Below are 17445 nucleotides of genomic sequence, written 5' to 3'. Positions count from 1 at the left end.
CGAAGTAAATATTCCTGAATTCCAATCAACAACAACTGCCAAGATGAGAAACATAGAAGTAGATATCCTCGGTGTAACAAAGCAGCTTAAATCACTTAATAAAAACAAGGCCTCCAGTCCAGATTGTATACCAGTCAGTTTCCTCTCAGAGTATGCTGATAAAATAGCTCCATATTTAGCAATTATATACAACCACTCGCTCACAGAAAGATCCGTATCTAAAGACTGGAAAACTGCTCAGGTCACACCAATACCCAAAAAGGGAAGTAGGAGTAGTCCTCTGAGTTACAGGGCTATATCCCTAACGTCGATTTGCAGCAGGGACTTGAGACATACACTGTTCTTCGAACATTATGAAGTACCTAGAAGAAAACGATTTCTTGACACATAGCACAGATTCAGAAAATATCGTTCTTGTGAAACACAACTAGCTTTTTATACTCATGAAGTAATAACTGCTATCGGCAGGGGATGTAAATTGATTCCATATTGTTAGATTTCCAGAAGGCTTCCGACACCGTTCCTCACAAGCGTCTTCTAACAAAACTGCGTGCCTACGGAGTAACGCAACAGTTATGCGACTGGATTCATGATTTCCTGTCAGAAAGGTCACAGTTCGTAGTAATAGACGGAAAGTCATCAAGTAAAACAGAAGTAAACCCGGCGTTCCCCAAGGAAGTGTTATAGGTCCTGAAGTATATTAACGACATAGGAGACAATCTGAGTAGCAGCCTTAGATTGTTTGCAAATGATGCTGTCATTTACCGTCTTGTAAAGTCATCAGATGCCCGAAACGACAATCAAAATGATTCAGGTAAGATATCTGTATGGTGCGAAAAATGACAATTGACCCTGAATAAAGAAAAGTGTGAAGTAATTCACATGAGTGCTGGAAGAAATCAGCTAAATTTCGATTACGCGATAAGTCACACAAATCTGAAGGCTGTAAATTCAACTAAATACATAGGGATTGCAATTACAAATAACCTAAATTGGAACGATCACATAGATAATATTGTGGGTAGAGCAAACCAAAGACTGTGATTCAGTGGCAGAACACTTATAAGGTGCAACAGGTCTCCTAAAGAGGCTGTTACACAACGCTTGTCCGCCCTATTCTGGAGTATGGCTGTGCGGTGTGGAATCCGCATCAGGTGGGACTAATGGACGACATCGAAAAAGTAGAAGGAAGGGCAGCTCGCTTTGTACTATCGCGAAATAGGGGAGACAGTGTTACAGACATAGTACGTGAATTGGAGCGGCAATCATTTTAAACAAACGCATTTTTCGTTGCGACAAGATCATCTCATGAAATTTGAATCACCAGTTTTCTACTCCGATTGAGAAACGATTCAGTTATCAGCCACCTACTTAGGGAGAAATAGTCATCACGATAAAATAAGAGAAATAAGGGCTCACACAGAAATATTTAAGTGCTCGTTTCTTCCGCGTACCGTTCGAGAGTGAAATGGTAGACAGACAGCTTGAAGGTAGTTCATTAAACCCTCTGCCACGCACTTTATTGTAAAGAGCAGAGTAATCACGTACATGTAGATGTACATTAGTGATGGCTCTTCACCCGCACACTCCACATCGCACCACAACTGTGTGACCCACAGTTTCCCCAGGCACAGCTGGACATGTGCATCTGATCTACACAAGAAGGGCATTAGTGATGGCTTTTCACCTACACACACCACATCACACTACAACTTTGTGACCCACAGTTCCCACAGGCACAGCTGGACATGTGCATCTGCATCTACACAAGAAGGGCATTAGTGACAGCTCTTCTCCTGCACACTCCACATCGCACCACAACTGTGTGACCCACAGTTTCCCCAGGCACAGCTGGACATGTGCATCGTATTTACACAAGAAGGGCATTAGTGATGCCTCTTCACCTACACACACCACATCACACCACAACGGTGTGACCATCAGTTCCCACAGGCACAGCTGGACATGTGCATCTGATCTACACAAGAAGGGCATTATTGATGGCTCTTCACTTACATACACCACATCACACCACAACTCTGTGACCCACAGTTCCCACAGGCACAGCTGGAATGTGCATCTGCATCTACACAAGAAGGGCATTAATGATGCCTCTTCACCTACACACACCACATCACACCACAACGGTGTGACCATCAGTTCCCACAGGCACAGCTGGACATGTGCATCTGATCTACACAAGAAGGGCATTATTGATGGCTCTTCACTTACATACACCACATCACACCACAACTCTGTGACCCACAGTTCCCACAGGCACAGCTGGATATGTGCATCTGATCTGCACAAGAAGGCTCTTCACCTACACACTCCACATCACACCACAACATTGTGACCCACAGTCCCCACAGGCAAAGCTAGACATGTGCCTCTGCATCTACACAAGACCCGCGTTAGTGATGGTTCTTCACCTGCACATTCCACATCGCACTACATCTGTGTGACCTTTAATTCTTGTGGGTATAGCCGAACGAGCACATCGACCTGACTATGCTGTATCTACATCATCACAATCTGAGAAGAATAATGATGTACATACAACAGTACTACAATACTGGGAACAATGACCTTCATTACCCATTGTTAATGTTTCCACTGGCTCAGAAAGGAGTTCAATATGCAGCAACAAATATTTTTGATGATTTTTCCAATAAAGTAAAATGTGTGGCATATGGCGTACTAAGTTTTCAACCTGGACAATACCTTCTACTCCATTGACAAATGTTTACTTCAAACTGGTAGCCAGTTAAGAAAAAAGTTGTATTGTTACATGAGTATGATCCAAAATAATGTGTTCATTAATGTTAACACTAACCATTTATATACACTAACCAGCCGAAACATTGTTACCACCTACCTAATAGCCAGTATGCCACGGATGTGTTGTGGTACGGAAGCAGTGAGGTTTTAGTACGTCTCTGCAGGGAGTTAGCACAATATCTACACCCACAAGTCTCCTAATTCCCATTAATTCTTAGGAGGAAGCTGATTAGTTCTGACGCCACATTCAATCACTTCACAGATGTGTTCGCTCAGGTTCAGATCTTGAGACTTGTGGAGCAAAGATATCGATTGCTGCTAGTCACTGTGTTCCTTGAACCAATCTATCACGCTCCTGGCCATTTGACATGGCGCATTATCTTGTTGAAAAATGCCACTGCCGTCCAGCCTTGCAAGAGGTCCACTGGATGCATGGGTGCCCACGCGAAAGTTCCCCAGAGCATAATTGGGCCGCCGACAGCTTGTCTCCATCCTGTAGTACTGGTGTCAAGTAGCTTTTCGGCTGTAAGAGGACGGATTTGTGCCCTCCCCGTTGTATGATGAAAAAGATATCGGTATTTATCAAATTATGCGACACGCTGCCACTGCGCCAGTGTCCAGTGCCGTTGGTCACATGCCCATTTTTTCGCGATTGCCTATGTTGTGGTGTTAATATTGGCACATGCTGGGTCGTCAGCAGCAGAGGCCCATTGTTCAAAGTGTTCGATGCTCTGTGTGTCTAGACACACTTTGCCTATCATTAAAGTTTGATGTTAGTGCGCCACTTGTCTTGTTTTACCAGCCTGCACAACGTATGACATCTGACATCTGTAACGAGGGGTGGCCGCTGAACCACATGACGTCTGGATGTGGTTTCACGTTAGCCACTGCACGCTGCCTGTCTTGTTGTACCAGCTTACCTGTCCTACAACGTCTGACGTCAGCAGTGAGGTGTGGCCACCCAACCACACGACGTCTGGACGTGGTTGCACCTTAGCCACAGTGTGGCACTTGTCTTGTTTTACCTGTCTGCCCAGCCTACTACATCTTATATCTGTCACGAATCTTAGATGCCCAACCACATGACATCTGGACGTGGTTTAACTTTGGTTTAGCCACGTGTTGAAGACACTCACTACAGCATTCCTCGAACACCCGGCAAGTCTTGCAGTTTCCGAAATGCTCGCACCGATTCTCGAGGCCCTCACAATCTGCCACTGGTCAAACTCAGATAGACCACGCACCTTCCCCATCCTGCAAACGGACAGCACACTCACTGATGCATCATGTGTGTGTTTGACTAGCAGTTATGCCACCCCAGGTGACGCTGTTATCGCCTGAGTGGGTTTATATTGATAGTAAGTCTGTGGCCATAATATTCTGGCTGATCTATATATATATATATAAGGTAAAAATGACTAGTTCCACATCATTTTAGTATAAGAGTGATATATGGAAGATGTAACTAACTGACAACCTTTGTCCATTACTAATGACTCTTCATGTGTACATTCTACCTCACTCTACATGCGCGTGACCAGCAGTTCCCATGGGCACATCTACACATTTATCCTACATCTACACTAGAGGTTCGTTAGCATTGACTTTGTACCTGTACTTTCCACCCCGGCAAACAACTGTGTGACCTGCAGTTCACGTGGTTGCAGCTGGACGTGTACATTTACGTGTCCACACTGCATCTACGCTAGAAGTCCATTAGTGATCACACTACTGTCTCCTCAAACAGGTGTGCGACCAGTGGTTCCCGTGGGCACAGCTGGACGTTCGGATCTACACGGTCCTGCTACTGCTGCCGTTGGTGCCCAGCTGCCTGTTGCGCAACCTCAAGTATCTGGTGCCCTTCTCGGCGACTGCCAACATTTGCATCGTGGTGGGCTTCGCCTGCACGCTCTACTACATGCTTCGTGACCTGAATGACCCCGGCGAGTTGCCGCTCAGCGTGGACGTCGCGCGCTTTCCGCTCTTCTTCAGCACCGTCGTCTTCGCCATGGAGGGGATAGGAGTGGTGAGTCGCTCTGCATTTCTCTGTTCCAGAGTTCATTCGTAGTTGTAGATACATTGCCTGGCAAAAAAAGTGAAGCACGCAAAAGACATGGTCTGATGTCAGTTGCGAAGCTGTAACGGTACCACTGACCACCTTAAACGGCAACCAATGCTAAGTTGTACCTCTAGGAGGAATTTTTGGAAGTTGTGACCGTGAGTTAACTTAACGGAAACAAAGCAATCGAACTGGGATTGGTTCCGGAAACACTCTAGCAGAGTATAATCAATATTAAACGGTGGGTCTGGAGTAACGTCCTCCCAGCACAAAAGCGAATTGTAGCATTACATATTAAAACCGGCCGCCAGCCTAATTAGGCATTCTCGTATCAAGCAAAATGATAAAGCAGAAGGCAGTGCTAAGGCTGAGCTAACCCTGCAGATAACTGTGCTGCTAACAAACAAATGGCCAGTTCTCAACCCACGTACCTTAAATGAATTAGGTGTAACAGTTTATAAAGCCAATTACCGACACACATGAAACTAACAGCAATACTGAACAGGGAAAAGGTTGAAATGATTCTGAATTTAAATCAGGCGATCTGCATTGCTTAGTACAGGGTCTCTACGCCTGTACATTAACTAACGTGCATTACAATTGATAACACAGTAAATAGTAATCCTTAAACTCGATTTGAAGCAACTAAAGAGAATGCAGATCTCACTACACTGGCTCTGAAGGAGCCTTTGGATTGCTTCATTAACTAGCTAGCCTAACACATGAGGACGCTTAAACTTTCATGATTTGAAGAATCATGCTCATTAACAAAACTACCCCAGTATGTATGAAAAATGGTAAGTATTCTTATCATTAATTATTAATTAAGTAAAGCACAACAAACTGCAACACTTGAAATAACAAATGTGCTTTCATAGGTAGTATTTTGACCTACTCATAAATATTATTGGCTGTGCAAATGATAACACAGCATTATATTTAAGTTCAAACAGTTTCTCATAATAAATTAGGACATTCGGAGTTAAAGTCACTAGGATAGGTTTCTTGTCAAGGCTAGTGATTAAGGATAATCACGGGCGTAAGATAGAGTTTTTAGCAACAACACAATATTATTAAAATCAACGAAAATTTCACAAATACCTTGTCCACAAACAGAGTTCCAACTGTAAACAATTCAGTGGAAGGCTGGTAGCACTGGTGGCGCAATTTTCAGTGACTATTAACGGTGCAGCGATGCAATCATAACAATACTGTTGGCCTCACCCTGTTACAAATCTTCTTGGCATCGAAATTATATTATTATAGGGCCAAAAGCGATGACATGATGATGGGATCTCCAAATGTGGCATCCGAGGGCCATAAGCTCTTCTCGCCTCAAAACATCATGAATATGAGCCACAATTATCCGCTGCTGCTAGCGATGCGTTAACCACAGCACTGCTCAGCCCATACTGCTTACCCGTCACAAAGGACCAGCTGCCACATCTTTCCCACTCCACCAGGCTACTTCCATAGCGGCGGGGCTTCCCCACATCTCGTACATTCAACCCTATCTCCCCTAACTGTGGACCAAGTCATTTACAATACATTATTTAACAATCATTTCAGCAGTTATTTAAATTCACAAGCATAATCTAAAGAACACCGGCCAAAAGTTCACATAACTGATATACGAGAGTTGTCCAGAAAGTAAGTTTCGATCGGTCGCGAAATGGAAACCACTGCGGAAATCCGGTAAAGCTTTGCACAGATCTGTTGGGTAGTGTCTCTAGTATGCCCGTTGATCATGTCGCATCGCTCTTTTCGGTTTTGAATGAACAGTGAGCACGTAAAGATGCGTAGGGAATAGCGTCTCCCACCGAGTATGATGGCCTGGTTAGAGATTTCCCCTGTGCTATGCAGCTCACATAATACAACTGTCGAGCAGTTCCTTCCTCATGCCAATTCTCGGCCACACTCTGCAGGGGCAATGAAGACGCTCCTGCAGCGTTTCCGATGAGAAGTGTTTGACCAGCCACAATACAGTCCGTAATTGGCTCCCCCTGAGTCTCATCTCTGTTCACAAGACCTGCTGGCTATGAAGACAAAATTTTTCCACAGACAACGAGCTGCAGACCAGTGCAGATAACTGGCCGAAAGCACAGGCGGCTGCTTTCTATGACGAGGATATTGGAAAGTTGATACAATACTACAACAAAACTCGAAGTTGGAGCTGCGACTATGTAGAGAAGTAGGTGGAAGGTGTGCCTAACTGTTGCAAATAAAACGTTTTTGGTTCTCACTGTGGTTTCCATTTCTTGACCGATCGGACTTCCTGAACAACCCTCGCATATATATAAAGTCAAAGAACTTCCATGAAAGATACAACATTATACATAAGCAATACTACAAATAGACATAGAAATATCGATACAGATACAAAATAGGTCAAAAATAAGTCTCACAAGGTGTCGGCTAAGTTGTTTATCACACCGATTTCCAGTGGCCTACAGGGAAAGGAACCTCCCCATAAGTTCATGTAAATTTCAGAGAAACAATGTCATGCAATGCATAACGTCTTATTGAAGGAAAATTACTAGGCGTGTCCCAGTAAGTTAAGCATGAAAGTAGAGCTACCATATCTCAAATGTATACAGGGTGGTCCAATGATAGTGACCGGGCCAAATATCTCACGAAATAAGTGTCAAACGAAAAAACTACAAAGAACGAAACTTGTCTAGCTTGAAGGGGGAAACCAGATGGCGCTATGGTTGGCCCGCTAGATGGCGCTAACACCGTCGTTTTTGCGATTCCCGATTCTGGCGCAATTTGTCTGCTACTGATATGCAGATTAGCCGCGACAGCAGCTGAAACACCTACTTGGGCATTATAATTTGTTGCATGTCGTGGGTAAAAAGAGAGATGGGGCCCCTCCACGCCCGCACCAACGTGGTGACCAAACCAAAAGTTCTACTGTCACCTCCGTAAACATGTTAGTTATCTAGTGGGTGGATCACAGGATGCTGGGCTGTGATGTTGTCCGTGCGTCTGGGTAAGGCTACGCATTAACACGGTCCATCAGGTGATAGATAGTGGACGAAACGCGAGTGAGGGTAGCGATTTGAAGAGCAGAGGGAAAAAAGTGCCATGGCTCGTGCCGTGGGAAAAAAACCTCTGCGACAGTGGGATGGGTAGTAAGAGCAGTAGTGGCTTACTAGCTGCGATAGTTCATGCAAGGTTGGATTTGTTAGTATAGGTATCATGCATCATTACCGTGACAGGCGATGGCGATGTGTCCCAGTTGCTGCGGCTGCTACTTTCCTGGAACAATCAATATCGTTATACAGTAGTGGGAGATCGGCCATAGATCATCTCACTGTGTGGGGGATGTGTGGAGCTTGTTTGCATGCAGTTTACGGTACGGCTTCCCTGTATGGTGCCAGTTATTCGGCAGTGTATTTCAGCTGGATATCCAGTAAATGCGACTGATTAACAGGGGCTCGCCTGTGCCGTTATGTTTGCGTAAGCTTGGCCATAGATGTTATGTCCTTGCAAGTATGTCTTTTGGTCTTTTATGTTTCCATCTATGGTTGTGGTCGTAGTTCATATTTCACACGTGGCTGAACACTTTCTGTTTCCTTAAATAACGTAACTATCCGGCGAAAGGTCCGGACAAAAATGGTTCAAAAGGCTCTGAGCACTATGGGACTTAACAGCTGTGGTCATCAGTCCCCTAGAACTTAGAACTACTTAAACCTAACTAACCTAAGGACATCACACACATCCATGCCCGAGGCAGGATTCGAACCTGCGACCGTAGCAGTCGCGCGGTTCGGGACTGCGCGCCTAGAACCGCGAGACGGGTCCGGACACTTGGTAGATGTCGTCCAGGATACCGAGAAGCATACATAGCACACGCCCGTTGGGCATTTTGATCACAATAGCCATACTTCAACACAATATCGACCTTTCCCGCAATTGGTAAACGGTCCATTTTAACATGGGTAATGTATCACGAAGCAAATACCGTCGGCACGTTACTTGATACCACGTACTTATACGTTTGTGACTATTACAGCGCCATCTATCACAAAGCGAAAAAAATTGTCCAACTAAAATATTCATATTTCTTTACATACTACACGAATATGTAATAAAAAAAGGGTGTTCCTATTTAAAAAAACGCAGTTGATATCCGTTTGACCTTTGGCAGCGCCATCTAGCGGGCCAACCATAGAGCCATCTAATTTCCCCCTTCAAGTTAGACGAGTTTCGTTCCTTGTAGTTTTTTGTTTAATTCTTATTTCGTGAGATATTTGGCCCGGACACTATCAATGAACCACGCTATATATTAATGAAGGCAATCATGTAACTACAAATGGAAACCGATGATCACTACAACAATTTAGTTTATTACCAAAAGACGTCTAAATATTATTTACCTACTGAAGCGAATTACTACTCTCACGGATAATGTCATGCTTAACCAATAATTATGTGGTGCAGGGAGAAAGGCAGGAAATTTTACCCACTACATGACAGGTATCCAAACCCATCTAACCAAAAGGCTTACATGTAAACACATGTGGGGAAACGCACGTTCTGCCGAAATTATTATTGTGAAACCCTCACAGTCGCCGTTATTCGGATTTAAACGAAGACCCGTTTTTGTCACGGCTGCGGACAACGGTTGATCCAACGGTCCCAAGTTGTGAGTGCTTCACCTGGCGTTCAGATCTTCCTCTCGCCAGAAAGGATTGCTTCTAGTATCTCGCCCAATGCAGCTTTTACGGCACACCGGCTGTTGTGCACAGACGAGACACAGAGACTTCCCTGTACTATACCTGGTCAGGGGCTGCTTTCAGCACTGTACGAGTTCATGAGATTCTGGTCCTTTTAACCTAACTGACATGAGCCAATTACATAAATCTCCGAAGGCTCCAGAAGATAACACTCCTCACCAAAATAAAACGAAAAGAGAAGAAGGAGTAATGAGCTGTGATATCATTGGCAGTAAAGAATCAACAGTGCTGATTACTGGGATGCGCATACACTATGTGCTCAAAAGTATACGGACACCTGTCTGAAAATGATTTACAAGTTCGTGGCGCCCTCCAACGGTAATCCTGGAATTCAGTAGGCTGTTGGCCCACCCTTAGCCTTGACGAGAGTTTCCACTCTCGCAGGCATACGTACAATCAGGTGCTGGAAGGTTTCTTGCGGAATGGCAGCCTATTCTTCACGGAGTGCTTCACTGAGGAGAGATATCGATGTCGATCGGTGAGGCCTGCCACGAAGTCGGCGTTACAAAATATCCCAAAGATATCCTGTAGGATTCAGGTCAGGACAGTGCAGGCCAGTTAATTTCAGGGATGTAATTGTCATGTAACCACTCCGCCACATGCCATGCATTATGAACGGGTGCCCGATCGTGTTGAAAGATGCAATCGCCATCCCGAATTGCTCTTCAACAGTGAGAAGCAAGAAGGTGCTTTAAACATTAATGTAGCCCTGTCCTGTGATAGGGGTGCAAGCTCCCTCTATGAAAAACACGAGAACACCATAACACCACGGCCTCCGAATTTTACTGTTGGAACTACACACTCTGGCAGATGAAGTATACCGGGCATTCGCCATACCCACACCGTACCATCGGATCAAAACACTGTGTACCGTGATTCGTCACTTCACACAACGTTTTTCGACTGTTCAATCGTCCAATGTTTACGCTACTTACACCAAGCGAGGCGTCGTTTGGCATTTACCAGCATGATGTGTGGCTTATGAGCAGCCGCTAGACCATGAAATCCAAGTTTTCTCACCTCCCACTAACTGTCATAGTACCTGCAGTGGATCCTGATGCAGTTTGGAATTACTGTGTGATGGTGTGGATAGATGTCTACCTATTACACATTACTACCCTCTTTAAGGGTCGGCGGTCTCTGTCAGTCAACAGACGAGGTCGGCCTGTACGCTTTTGTGCTGTAAGTGTCCCTTCACGTTTCCACATCACCTATACATCGGAAAAAGTGGACCGAGGGATGTTTAGGAGTGTGGAAATCTCGCTTACAGACGTATGACACAGGTGACACCCAATCACCTGACCACGTTCGAAGTCCGTTTGTTCTACAGAGCGCCCCTTTCTCCTCTCTCACGATGTCTGATGACTACTGAGGTCGCTGATATGGCGTACCTGGCAGTAGGTTGCAGGACAATGCAAGCTAATATGAAAAATGTATGTTTTTGGAGTGTCCGGATACCTTTGTTCACATGGACTATTACATTATACAGTTTGCATGACTCTTAAGGAATAAGCTACCACGTAACTACCATCAGCAGGTAAGTAAATGATTAGAATTGAAGTATTCTGGTATGCAGAATGGCAACCAGAGGGCAGTAAAGTTTTGTGTCGTGTAGTCATCAAGGTTACACGAGTGGGCCTTCGGCTCCGAAAACCGATAACGATGATGTTTTGTTGAATGGTTCACACGCTGACGTTGATAGCTCAATACTGAAATCTGAAGCAGTTTGCGGGAGGGCTGCCTTTGAGTCACGTCGAACGATTCTCTTCAGTCTTCGTTGGTCCCGTTGTTGCAGGATCTTTTTCGGGTCGCAGCGATGTCGGAAATTTGATGTTTTACCGGATTCCTGATATTCACGCTACAATCGTGAAATGATCGTACGGGAAAATTCCCACTTCATTGCTACCTCGGAGATGTTGTGTCCCGTCTTGATAACCTGCCGTTGTGGCAGCTGTAAACGACCTAACAACTGCGCCAGACACTCGTCTTATATAGGCGTTGCCGACTGCAGCGCAATATTGTGCCTTTTTTCATACCTCTGTATTAGAATACGCATGCCTACACCAGTTCCTTTGGCGCTTCAGTGTATGTCTTCTACGATATATGGGCCAAGGAATGAAAGTACTCTTTTGGTTTGCCGGCCAGGGTGGCCGAGCGATTCTAGGTGCTACAGTGTGGAACCGAGCGACCGCTACGGTCGCAGGTTCGAATTCTGCCTCGGGCATGGATGTGTGATGTCCTTAAGCTAGTTAGGTTTAAGTAGTTCTAAGTTCTAGGGCACTGATGACCTCTGAAGTTAAGTCCCATAGTGCTCAGAGCCATTTGAACCATTTTGATCTCCTTTGGTTTCTAGTGGATCGGAAGATGGCGTAAGCGTTGGGAAGTATAATGTCTAGTAAAACAAAATTTAAATCTTCAGTTGTTCCTTTCGTCCACCAGCTCTCATTCTGTTGCGGTTTTTTTTAATTTAAAGCTGTTTCCATTCATTGTTAAATTTCTCTAATGACGACGTTGTCGATGGAATGTTAAACGAGAATTGTTAAATTCATATATATTTCATTTATAATGTGAATATTGTTGAAGAATAACATATTTATTTGCATTTTATTTGTACCACAGAGTTATTTAGTACTCGCTAAATGGTTACTTGCAAACACGCCTGATGTATCATGTACTTTTAGCCTGTAATGTGATACACGGTGTGTCATTGCCGTGTAAATCATGCATTTGATGTATGGAAGATGAGTTAAATTATTACCTAGTGACTGCGCAGCCGGCCGTAAGAGACACATGATGTGTGTAACATTCCGCAGGCTGCAGCAACCACAGCAGTCTAGAAACACACTGAGTGTGTGATGATGTCTTTGCAGGTGATGCCGGTGGAGAACGAGATGAGGCATCCGCAGCACTTCCTGGGATTGGGAGGCGTCCTCAACATCGCCATGGCGGTCGTCGTCTCGCTGTACGCCCTCATCGGCTTCTTCGGCTACGTCACCTATGGGGAGAACACCGCGGGCAGCATCACCCTTAACCTGCCCGTCGACGAGCGGTCGGTAGTCTTCCATCTGTGTTCTCAGCTATACCACGACATCATAATACAATGACTTCCTGTTCAGTAGTGGCGCCACCCTAAAATACGTGGCATCTATGACAGTGTTCGCTATATCGAGTAGTTTCGTATTTGTTGTTGGTTTGCGCTTACACAGGTTGATTCAGCTGCCCCTATCGATGTGGTTTTATGCAACCAGCAATGTTACAGTGAAGGGCCAAAGAAACTACGTATTCAAATACAATACAATATATATAAACAGGCAGAATACGGTGATGCGGTCGGAAACACCTATACAAGACAACAAGTGTCTGGCGCAGTTGTTCGTTCGGTTACTGTGCAAAAATGGTGGGTTATCAAGATTTAAGTGAGTTTCAACGTGGTAGTCGGCGTACGAGCGATGGGACACAGCATCTTAGCGGTAGCGATGAAGTGGGGAATTTCTCGTACGACCAATTCACGAGCGTACCGTGAATTTTGGAAATGGTTCAAATGGCTCTGAGCACTATGGGACTTAACTTCTGAGGTCATCAGTGCCCTAGAACTTAAAACTACTTAAACCTAACTAACTTAAGGACATCACACACATCCATGCCCGAGGCAGGATTCGAACCTGCGACCGTAGCGGTCGTGCGGTTCCAGACTGTAGCACCTAGAACCGCTCGGCCACCCCGCCCGGCGAATTTCGGAAATCCAGTAAAACATAAAATCCCCGAAAGCTGCGGCCGGGAAAACATACTGCAGGAACGGGACCAACGGCGGCTAAAGACAATCATTCAACGTGACAGAAGTGGAACCCTTCCACAAATTGCTGCAGATTTCAATGCTGTGCCATCAACAAGTGTCAGCGTGCGAACCATTCGAAGAAACATCATCGATATAGGCTTTCCGAGCCGAAGGCACACTCGTGTACCCTTGATGAGTGCACGACACAAAGCTTTACGCCTCGCCTGTGCCCGTCAACACCGACATTGGACTATTGATGACTGGAATCATGTTGCCTGGTCGGAGGAGTCTCTTTTCAAATTGTATCGAGCGGATGGGCGTGTACGTTATGGACCCAGCCTCAGGAATCCGTGGACAATGCACGTCAGCAGGGGATTGTTCAAGCTGGTGGAGGTTCTATAATGGTGTGTGGCATGTGCAATTGGAGTGATATGGGACCCCTCACACGTCTAGATACGACTCTGACAGGTGACTCGTACGTAAGCATCCTCTCTGATCATGTGCATCCATTCATGTCCATTGTTCATTTAGACAGACTTGAGCAGTTCCAGTACCACAATGCGACATCCCATACGTCCAGAATTGCTACAGAGTGGTTCCAGGGACACTAGTCTGAGTTTAAACACTTACACTGGCCTTCAGACTCCCCAGACATGAACAATATGGAGCACATGTGGGATACCTACCAGCATGCAGTTCAGAAGAGATCTCCTCCCCCTCGTACAGATTTACGGACAGCCCTGCAGGATTAATGGTGTCAGTTCCCTCCAGCACTACTTCAGAGATTAGTCGAGTCCATGCCATTTCGTGTTGCGACAGTTCTACGTGCTAGCGGGGGCCCTACACGAGGTGTACCAGTTCCTTTGTGTCTTCAGTGTATATGTGGCTTTCATAAAGCACTCGTAAACTATTAGTCGTATACAAAAAAAGTGAACAGGACCGTTTTGTGGGAAATTTAAAGTAATTATATTTTGTATTTGGGTACATTTTTGCTGGAAGCGGTGGTTTTCAAATTACTCAAGAAAGGCGAAGTAAAGTGCTCTTGAAACGCATGCCCACTGCTACAATCAGCACCCAGTGGTCAGGATATCCAGTGTGTTGTTGGGTCACTCCTTCTTACTACTGTACAAAAACTTACGAATGCTCGAATTATTTCCCACATTCGACCTTTTTCTTTCTCTACTGATTGGGCTGTTACAGCACCAGCGTAGTAGGCTGTTTCGTTAACATTCTAAATTTAAACGTGCTCGTGAGGGTAATGAAACGAAAACACTGAAACATTGGCAATTCGATTCATAGTTAACCCTTACAAGCACAGTAGTTTCGCAGCCAAAAGACCTCAGTAATATAACGATGTACTTGCTTATTTTATGCTGTTAAAATTCACAAAACTGATGGGTAAAATTTACTCAAACATCAGTTTTACAATTTTTAAGTTCTTGATTAAGCCGGTCAGTGAAGACAAAAAAGTCGAATGTGGGAAATAATTCCCGCAGTCGCAAAATTTTTGTACAGCTGTAGGAGGTAGTGTTACGAATGCTGATCGGTGAGGGCTGAATGTGGGAAAAGTGAGCCGGCCGTTGTGGCCGAGCGGTTCTAGGCGCTTCAGTTCGGAACCGCGCTGCTGCTACGCTCGCAGGTTCGAATCCTGCCTCAGGCATGGATGTGTGTGATGTCCTGAGGTTAGTTATGTTTAAGTAGTTCTAAGTTCTAGGGGACTGATGACCTCAGATGTTAAGTCCCATAGTGCTCAGAGCCATTTGAACCATTTTTTTGCGAAAAGTGATGCGTTTGAAGATCGCTTTCGTACGTCTTTCTTGAATAACTCGAAAACTACACTACATTAAATTACCTACAGAAAGGTCCTGTTCCTTTTTTTTTTTTTTCTTTTTTTAAATCCCGCGCATGGTTTATGAAAGGGAAGTGTAACACTGCGGGATGCACAAACAAATCGCTACGGGCAGCCTAATCACCCTCATGTTGGTAGAGGATGCAAGATTACCCAGTTACTGCCCTTGTCGGGGATCACTTTATACTACGGCGTGTTCAGTCCTGTGAAACATGTTGAGTGACAGAAACACCAATATGCACACTTTCGAAGGAGACCAGGTAGCATCCTAACAAACCTGCAATTAATCGCACTTACCTTAGCATTCCGTCTTACCCCGCTCACTGGAGATCTAGGATCCAGCAAGAACTACTTGTTTGTAGTTTTCTCAAGGGACGATCAGCGATGCCGTCTCTCAGTAACACAGACGGGAAAAAACAGCTGCTTTAGTACAATTGCTTTAGTCAGGGACATATTTCCATCGTTGGAACAATCAGAACAAATTTATCTTCTGACAGGAACTCATTTACTCTGTAGCAGGATGGCTTTTTCAAAGAATACACACACTGAAGTGACGAACGTCATGGGATAGCGATATGTACGTATACAGAACGCGGTAGTATCGCGTACACAAAGTATGAAAGGGCAGTGCGTTGGCGGAGCTGCTATTTGGACTCAGGTGATTTATGGGAAAAAGTATCCGCTGTGATTATGGCCGCACAACAAGATATGTCGGACTTTGAACGCGAAATGGTAGTTGGAACTAGATGCGTGGGACATTCCATTTCGAAATTCGTTAGTGAATTCAGTACTCCGAGGTCCACAGGGCCAAATGTGTGCTGAGAATATCGAATTTCGGTCATTAGCTCACACCACTGACAACACGATGGCCGAGGCCTTCACTTAACAACCGAGAGCAGCGAGGTTTGCGTAGCGTTGTCAGTGCTAACAGAAAAGAAACAGTTCGTGAAATAACCACAAAAATCAATGGGGAACGTACGACTAATGTATCAGCACAGTGCAGCGAAATTCGGCGTTAATGGGCAACGACAGCAGAAGGTCAACGCTAGTGCCTTTGTTAACAGCACAGCATCGCCTTCAGCGCCTCTTCTAGGCTTGTGACCATATCCGTTGGGCCCTAGAGTACTGGAACACCGTGGCCTGGTCGGACGAGGCCCTATTTCAGTTGGAAAGAGCTGACGGTAGGGTTGATTGCAGCATAGACCCCACGAATCTAAGGTCGAAAGTTGGCAACAAGGCACTGTGCAAGCTGATGGTGACTCCATTATGGTGTGGGCTCTGTTTACGTGGAATCGACTGGGTCCTCTGCTCCAACTGAATCTACGATACCAGAATGAGATTTTCACTCTGCAGCGGAGTGTGCGCTGATATGAAACTTCCTTGCCCGACCGAGACTCGAACTCGGGACCTTTGCCTTTCGCGGGCAAGTGCTCTACCACTCTTTCAGGAGTGCTAGTTCTGCAAGGTTCGCAGGAGAGCTTCTGTAAAGTTTGGAAGGTAGGAGACGAGGTACTGGCAGAAGTAAAGCTGTGAGTACCGGGCGTGAGTCGTGCTTCGGTAGCTCAGTTGATAGAGCACTTGCCCGCGAAAGGCAAAGGTCCCGAGTTCGAGTCTCGGTCGGGCACACAGTTTTAATCTGCCAGGAAGTTTTTTTTTTTTGAATCTACGATCATTGACAGGGAATGGTTATGTTCGGTTATTTGGAGACCATTTGCAGGCATTCATGGACTTCATGTTCCCAAACAACTATGGAATTATGACCAGGTCACAGTTGTTCGCGACTGATTTGAAGAAAATTTAGAAAATTCGAGCCACCTAGGTAGCCCGACAGGAATCCCATCGGACATTTATGGGACAGAATCGAGAGGTTAGTTCGTGCAGAAAACCTTGCACCTGCAACACTTTCGCAGTTATGGACGACTACAGAGGCAGCGTGGCTCAGTATTTCTGCAGGGGACTTCCGACGACTTGTTGAGTCCACGCCATGTCGAGTTGCTGCACTGTGCCGGGAAAGTGGAGATCCGGCGGTAAGCTGAGGAATGGAGACGGAGGATCAATGGCTTGACGACTAATTCCAAGGCTTTCATCCTCAGTTGCCCAGGGTAGAGGGACTATAAACTTCTTCCTTTCCTATCTTCTTTCCTCCTCTTCATTCTAAACTATATTTTTGTATTTCTTTTTAAAAATTTAAACTTCATGTAAATTTTTGTTAAACGGTTTGACGGTTTGGGAAAGCTGC

The 17445-nt window shown here is 45.2% G+C and overlaps 1 protein-coding gene across 1 annotated transcript in view; it reads left to right on the top strand.

The window, feature by feature from the left end:
• The window catches only part of LOC126176723 (proton-coupled amino acid transporter-like protein pathetic), a 173881-nt gene that overhangs the window by 143342 nt on the left and 13094 nt on the right, over positions 1-17445 (top strand). The window contains exons 7-8 of the mRNA XM_049923892.1: positions 4529-4807; positions 12453-12631. Of these exons, the coding sequence (XP_049779849.1) occupies positions 4529-4807; positions 12453-12631 (458 nt within the window). The remainder of the gene's footprint in view (positions 1-4528; positions 4808-12452; positions 12632-17445) is intronic.

Source organism: Schistocerca cancellata, chromosome 3, assembly GCF_023864275.1.
Source record: "Schistocerca cancellata isolate TAMUIC-IGC-003103 chromosome 3, iqSchCanc2.1, whole genome shotgun sequence".
Taxonomy (NCBI): Eukaryota; Metazoa; Arthropoda; class Insecta; order Orthoptera; family Acrididae; genus Schistocerca; species Schistocerca cancellata.
Note: the sequence above shows the minus strand (reverse complement) of the source record. Positions and strands in the feature narration are given on the sequence as shown.